The sequence below is a fragment of the Anabas testudineus genome, chromosome 11 (assembly GCF_900324465.2).
Source record: "Anabas testudineus chromosome 11, fAnaTes1.2, whole genome shotgun sequence".
Classification (NCBI taxonomy): Eukaryota; Metazoa; Chordata; class Actinopteri; order Anabantiformes; family Anabantidae; genus Anabas; species Anabas testudineus.
This window is the reverse complement of record NC_046620.1, coordinates 7,602,916-7,611,062: the sequence shown is the minus strand read 5'-3', so window position 1 is coordinate 7,611,062 and position 8,147 is coordinate 7,602,916. Positions and strand designations below refer to the sequence as shown.

The following is an 8,147-nucleotide window of genomic DNA, read 5'->3' as shown; positions in this document are numbered from 1 at the left end:
GCGTTAGCTGTGAGTAGTACCGTAAAGACAAATAAAGTATGCAGCTTACTTGCACTCCTTTTCTTTTTTTTTTGTCCAAAAATAAATGAAAAGGGAAAAGAAAACTGTAATACTGGACTCGATCCGTCACTAAAGAGCCGTCAACGGCTACTGGGTAATTTCGTGAGATGGGAGCCGCTTGAGACCTCTACAGTAAGAGGAGAAAATGCGACGCTGGTTTAAAAAACGCAGGTCAGACACACTTTGGAATAAACTTTAATATAGTCATGATTATTACAATATGAATCGAGCATGCATTTAAATACGACTGTAGAGTTTTAACTCAAAAACGACATTACTACAGTATCTTTGGCTACTACCAATATGACAAGTGAAGATGTTTTGCAAACAAAACACTTAATTAAACCGCAGATTTACAATTTCAGGTCTGTCTTAAAATATCAACCAGGTGCACATATGAAAAATGAAACAGGTTTTTCTTGCAGTGATCATCCCTCCTGTTCATACTGGTTTCTTACATTAGAATAAATAAAGAATAAATAATGGGGGACAAAATCCACAGTCCTTGTTCTGTAAGAAAAATGTGTTCAAATCTGCACCTAAAGATAATATGACACTTGCTCAGTTAATCCAATGAAGTGGATAACTCCCAAAGCGAGCTTAATATTAAAAAGGCTCTAAAATGTGGATTTGCATTATTTGTATAGGAAGCATCAACTTGGAGAGATCTCTCAAAGACCTGTATTTACAGGTGACTACTACTATTAAGACATACTTAAAATTGTCAATCTTACTGTTAGAGACCTCCAAAAATTGTGCGTTGAGGCAATTACTGTGCTTGGGATAACTCAACTTAAATGATTTGTTAGATTAAAATGCACATTCTTTTTTTTTATTTTCATAAAAATGATTAAATCTTGGAATATACAAATATTGCTCACACTGAAAGTTTAATTGCTCAAAAGAAGATTCTTCTACTTTAACATATTGCCTATTTTCATGGCTGGAAATTATAAACCTGCACATTTTTTTTAATAATTTAGGTTTTTCTTCTTATTTTAATTGGAATAACTCCAAAAAGCTGTTAAAAGTAGGGAGGAGGACTTTCAAGAAGACAACAAAAGGGCAGATAAATATTCTTATAAATATTCTATACATCAAACTGCCTTTATACCTAGGTCATCAGAGTATGCTCACTGTTATTGAGAGCACATTTTTATCTTGTATGTATATTGTGATAAGTGTTCATGTCAGTGTAGAGTCAGGATTATCACAGAAGTTACAAGCTGAGTGAAGTTACTACAGTTGTCAGTGCAGATTTGTGATATTTTTGATATTTTTCTTCAGCTCTGATTAAAATCGTCAATAAATAATTTCTTTAATATTGTGCTGTAATCAGTAACTGAAGCTATGAGAGCTATTCTCTTTCATCCATTGAACAGAAACAATGACTCTTCTATTGTGTCTTTGATAAGAAAAGACTTTTATACCATTTTGTATATACATTTCAAGAAAACAAAAATACATTTCATTGCTGAAATCATGAATGACTGCATATCTGGATGACTTAGGTAAGTAAAGTGGTTTAAAATTATAAAACCCATGTATTTATTCCACAGATAAAACAACATTATCACCCTGTGTGTATAATTCTGTGAATGCCGCATTGATGGGCAACTGATTTAAAAATAAAACATCCAAATCTGAGCAAAGCAGAGTTCAGACTGATTACTGAATATCAGAATACACTCTGTACAAGTACAGAAGAGGATCCATGAGCTGCATTAAGCACTTATCTCTTCACTCTCTCATGCACGCGCGCACGCACACACACACACACACACACACACACACACACACACACACACACACACACACACACACACACACACACACACACACACACACACACACACCCCTCAAATTTTAACACATTGTTTTTCTAAAACCACTCAAAGTCCAGTTGCAAACATTAGAGAACATTCAAGCACATACTCTCACATAAAAGATTAACATTATTTAATACATTTTCTGGTTTTACACAGGCAGATCCAATTTCAACCAGCATAAATTCGTGGCATGTTAATTAAGGCAAATATTAATTTTCATTATAATTACAAGCACAGTCATAGTCAATCAGAGTCAAAATAGATTTTAAAGTTGTATTCAAAACTTCAGTATGTTAAAAGTTTTTCCATTTTGACTAGACAACAATGAAATAGTCGCTTGTTGGTCTAGTTCTGTGTGGAAGTGATATGATATGTTGTCATTTTAAAAAAAGAAGTATTGCTTTGGATTCCAAAACTGATTATTTAAAAGACAGTATGGTTAAAGTTGTTGGGAAATGTACTTATGTAAAACACTCTATGGATTACACTTTATTTTCTTTAAAATTTTGTGTAATCTAAATTTATATCCCTCACATCACATTTTCGTGCCTGTAAGAGAAGAAACACAAAACGTATGTTGGGTGTGCAAATGTTTAGCAACACAATCACTTGAGTTGGAACTCAATCCGTGGTGGAATTTTTAGAAAGCAGGGCATTAAAAACAATGCCTTCAGACAGCATACTGTCACAGTCGGACACAAACAGTTTCACTCATGGTGCCAAGGTTCTTGTTTTCCCATTTTTAATATCGTAAAACGAGTTTCATTTAATTCCTGAGAAAGCTGTGGGAGTAAACAACCTCTTCCTTTTCCCTTCAGTGTTTAAATCTGGGAGAGAAACACAAAACAAGAGCATATTAACTCTATTCACTCTTCATCCATTTATTATTTTTATGACCTTACGTCCTACTCACATGTTCTACCGGCCACCGTAAAGGTGGACCTTTACAAATGAGATGGTTTCATCGCAGTCCTTGTGGCCTTTCTCATAGACGACAAAGATGTACTTGCGGTCCTCTACGGAATCGCTGTCCAGTGACGTCATGCAGGAGTAGCAGCTTGGGCCGGCCCATATCTGCACAGCTTTATTCTCCCAAGATTTGCCATCATTTAGGGACCAACGTAAGGTTAGATTAACTCCTGAGGGGGAATTATGCCAGAAGTTAGTATGCTTGCTTATTAAACCTGAAAATGAGACGAGTCAAGTAATTGATTACTTGAAAAACATATCCAACAACTTTGATAATTTAAGTGTTTGAATCATTCTTCTAACGATTTCCAGCTTCTCAAATGAGATGATTTCCTTTTATTCTTTTAACATTTTTAGATATTTAGACTTTTATTAAATGAGCATTAGTGACAAAGGTTTATGGAGGGAGAGGAACTTGTAATTCTAAGTTCTTACTGTACTGCTCGTTGGAGGGGTTGGTGAAATACACCACTCCGTCTTTTTGCAGAGCTCCAGCTGCTACAACAGGATCCACCAGTGTGTAGTCAAACGACAGATCATCTATGGGCAGGGACTCGCCCCCGTCGGTACTTCGCGCCACCACACGACACCGACAGTGGTAGTTGTTCTGGTTCCGAACGTTGATCATGATGCTGCCATCTGTCAGCTCGACGGGCTACAGAGGGTCAGAGGGAAGAAAACGTTTGTTTTGATAGTGCCTCATTCTGTCATTTGAAACTAATATCTGATCATTTCAGACTTTTTGGTATCATTAATGTGAATGTTATGACTTCAGTCTTGTTTTTGGTGGAGTTTTTAAATCTAAATTTAAAAAAGAGAGTACACTGAATGACTTTTTTGGTCCACTAGGAGGCAGAAGTAATCCACAACATGCCATTCACAAATCCAGGAGACACAAAGCAACATTAGTATTCACAGGTGCTGTGTTGTACCTACTCTTAATTTGTCTGTTTTATATCCTAGAAATTCAAATGCAACCTAACTACACGTGTCTGTTTAGTGGTGCATATATAGCAACCAATAAGTTAATCAAATCTTTTTGTCTTTTTTGCTAAAGCAAACTGAACTACAGATGCTAGAAATTATTACTCACTACTAATTAACCACAATAAAAAACTCCCCTCAGCAATGTAATGTTACTACAGTGAGATGTCTGAACTACAAAATGTTTTTAGAAACAGTCGGACCGAGCCGTACCTGACACTCATCAGGGTTGAAGTCCTGCGCCTTCTTCTTCTGGTTGTAGGGAATACTTTTCAGAGCTGCACCGTTGTACCAATTACGTCCATGGTCGTCACTCAAGATGCAGAAAACGCCATCACCCTCTATTGTTCCATGACCACACACCACTAACCTCCCCTTATTTGGATTGTAGCGCTTCTGTGATTTAAAAACACAAACAGGGACTAAGACACAGCTCACAACAGAAACAAAAAAGAAACTGTATTATACAGTAGGTGTGCTAATCATCTTTGTATGAATACGGATGCTCACATTAAAAGGAGGTGCTCCAGTACAGCTAAGGCACACAACACATACCTGCAATGTCCAAGGTTTAACTCCTGGCCTGCTGTCGCTCCGTTTCCTAATATAATTCTATTTCTGCATTAACACTGACTGTCCAATAAAAAAAAATCAGTAACATCAATATTTGATAAAACAACCCCAACACATATCAATTATACAGAAGGCTTCAATGTGCTAAATGCAGGATTGTCCACAAACATAATAGCTGTACAGATTCTCAACTCAGCCTGTGGAGACAATTACAACAGCTCTTTACACTTTACTGATAAATGTTTCTTCTTATTTAAAGAGGTTAAAAATAATGCTGTATCTCCAATATGTTCTAATAACATTAACAGTTTAAAAACATACTGTACTGTTACTTCACACCACTGGTAAAAACTTAGGTTTAACTTTGACCAACACTGTAAAAAAATTTTATTTGTCTTTGACACGTCATTCACGTCCCTGCTCAGTTTCATCTCGTGACTGCTCTTCTTGTTTATGGAAACAGTTTGTCTAAGGTTGAACTAGTTTCCCATTGGTTTCCAGACTTCCATATGTTCAACAGTTCCTGCAATATGGGTGACTGGTCAAATCTGTCAGTCAAAATGTTGTGTAAACTAATATGTGAAGCTTTTCGTTTTAAAGCTTATGAGCTTTTATAGAGTCAGATAGATTTAATAGGTTATTGTCTTGAAACTAGAACTGAGCTAGTTCTCACTTCTTAATTTGAACAGAACGCTGTGTTAAGCAGTATTTACTGTATATTAACACACTTCTGCTTTCAACTGCAAAAGCTGATTAATCAGTATTCGTCAAGATTCGTTCGTTAAGGTTTCTGTCACTAAACATTACTTCAACCCCACAGTTATGTTTCCCTTTAAAAACCAACTTTTACACTGTAATCACCACTAGCATGTGACCAGAATGACAAACCTGCATGTCACTTATAACCAGTGAACGCAGAATACCGGTCATTTAGCTTAAAGATTTACCCCACTTTACAGCTGGAAAACAGCTCAGCCGTTACTCTCTCTCTCACCTGGATGCCGAAGCCCGGCCCAGGAGCGAAGTTCTTGACTCCGAGCTGGACGGAGAGGTTTCTAGGCAAACTCCAGCTGAGGCCGTCATCAAAGCTCTGCACCATCATGGTGCTGGATGGTTGGCAATAGTAGAGATGGAAACAGAGGCTGTAGATCAGAATCACTGAGCCCTCGTCTTCATCTACAACCACAGAGCCCAGGTTCAGACCATCTGGGTTCGATCCGTCATCAACAATGAAGGTAGTCGGAGACCAGGTGGCTCCTGGAAAGATGAAATCTTATATTAAATCCAAAAACTTGACTGTGGACTACAACATTTATTCTCATTTACAGTGGTTGATTATTTTCCCTTCAGCATTCAAACCTAAATTCTCTTTTTGTTTCCTGCTTTCTGCACACTAACAATGTATTTTGTATATTTTGATTCCTTTATACGTTCTCAGATTATAACTTCATTAATGATAATCAACTAATGATCCATTTTGTATTATGAATTAAAATCTGACTGAAACATGCTAGCAAAACAAAAGAGACTGAAGTACCAAACTCTGGCTGCAAGTTTCTGCACATTTCATATCCGTCTTTACAAATTTTCTAATTTATATCTATTTCTTTGTTATATTTTTCCAACATATTTTTCAATTAAAATTATTGTTCAGCTGCTTATTTTTTTTTTTACCTAACATAGCATTTAACAACTTTTTTTGTTAATTGAGAAAAAGTATTTTGTATATTTCTGTCTGTAGTCCTCAGAGAAAGGTTTTGATATCAGCACTGTAAATACAGTATAACGCTGGCAATAATATAGAAAATCTGAGTGATCAAGTGATTTTGATAACACTGAAATGCAGCTGGGCTCCTGTTCTGCCAACTATTCATTCGGCAACCTGACAAAAAATAAGATCATTTTACTTTGCCTATCCAGTCTATCCACTTTCTCCTACATTAGCTTCTCTCCATTGGCTTCCTGTAAAATCCTGAATTGAATGTAAAATTCTTCTCCTCACATATAAAGCACTTCACGCTTTAAGCTTCACCATATATTAAAGACCTCATAGTTTCATATTTTCCAAACAGAACACTTTGTTCTCAGAGTGCATGTTGAGATGGCGTCTGTTGTGATTTGGAGCTATATAAATGACATTGAATAGAATTGGATTAAAGTGACAGAGGTCAAGGTATATGGTTAACCATCCTTGTGATATGAAGGTTTTGTCAAAGTGTTGGATATTATTTCTTTATTTTTATGTTTGTTGAAACAATGGTATACTGTATATGTCCTAACCTAACAAAATATTAAAACATAGTCTTATTAATAGTAATGATAAGTACTGCTTTGATATTTTCCTTCCATTCCTTACTGTAATATTGCATCCCTATTGACTTGCAACCATATTTATACATGTCTGTGTACAGACTGCACTAGGTGGTCCTACCTTTGTCGGTGGATCTCCGCATCGCGATGAACTTCGCTCCCACATCGCCAGGTGAAGATTTTCTGGCCTCAGAGAAGGCCAGCAGGCTTCCCTGTGGAGTGAAGGTGAGCAGCGGGATCCTGTAGGTGTTCACCTCCCCTTGGGCTCCACTCACCCACAGAAGCTGCTCATCATACACCAGAGGATCAATCTGTTCAGCGGAGGTAGATAAAGAGAAAGTGAGGAGATGAAGTGAAGTGGAAAGACGAGTCGAAAGAGTATCAATATGTGTTGTCAAAACAAGTCTGTGCACGAATAATATCTGCAAGATGCATCAGATGTCAGGCTGCTGAGGACAATACTTTCAGTTCAGAAATCGCTTGGGTAAACTATATGAACACAAGACTGCAAAAGCTTAAAGTCTCCTCTGCTCACAAATAGATTTAACCTCTATATGACTTCTATGTCAGAAGTAAAATATATCATAGGAGCGTTTCTCAGTTCTCACATTGAAACTTAAAGATCTGCTGATACGAGAGTGGTTCGTGGAAACTAATCCCAATCTAATCAGGAGTTAATTCAAGTGAGATATGAGTGTTTATATCTTCCTGCACACATACATTAAGATAGAGTCTGATGGTGGAGTAGGAGACATATTGATTTGAGCAGTTAAACCTTGAATAATAAGGTTGATGCGTTTCAGAATTATTAATGAACTCAATGTAGTTGTTGTTGAAAAACTCTGTGACATTACTATAAAGCACAGTTATATTTGAAATGTGTTAATGCATGACAGGAGGAGATTTTAAATGCCTCTTCTAAAAACACGTGAAGGCGCGGAAAGGCTGGACAAAATAACAGAAACACAACAAGCTTAAAAAAGCTGAATCAATACTTCCTAAAGCTTTATAATCTTCACCAGGTTTCGACATATTGCTAAACTTCTACACTGTGATATAATTCACTGTACCTCTCCAGGGCTGCTCATACAAACACAGGAACAGGCGCAGAGAAAAAGCCCCACTGCAGCGAGCCGGTTCCGTTTTTCCATCTTACATCCACAACCTGAAGCCTCCGGATTTCATCCAGCGGATAACTAACATGTGCGTGTTAACTAGTTTCGAAATAAATCGATTGGAGTCGAAACAGATAGACTCATAAAGGCGGAACTGTTTTCTTCAGCTCATCGCAAAACAATCAGAAAACTCGGCAACTGTCGAGCTGGGTCATATGATCACGACGGGAGGTCACATGACCACCACGACCCACCAAAATAAAAGAGGAAACGACTCAAATACACAGCATTTTATACTGAAAAAACA

The 8,147-nt window shown here is 37.0% G+C and overlaps 1 protein-coding gene across 1 annotated transcript; it reads right to left on the bottom strand.

Moving 5' to 3' along the window:
* Positions 1 to 2,004: 2,004 nt before the first annotated feature.
* neu1 (neuraminidase 1) lies at positions 2,005 to 8,060 on the bottom strand. The gene is made up of 7 exons (XM_026349530.1): positions 7,796 to 8,060; positions 6,847 to 7,036; positions 5,410 to 5,672; positions 4,056 to 4,238; positions 3,294 to 3,513; positions 2,803 to 3,028; positions 2,005 to 2,716 (listed from the first exon to the last, which is right to left on the bottom strand). The coding sequence occupies exons 1-6, from the start codon at positions 7,874 to 7,876 to the stop codon at positions 2,808 to 2,810; spliced, it is 1,158 nt and encodes a 385-aa protein (XP_026205315.1). The 5' UTR covers positions 7,877 to 8,060; the 3' UTR covers positions 2,005 to 2,716; positions 2,803 to 2,807.
* Between the last annotated feature and the right edge of the window lie 87 nt (positions 8,061 to 8,147).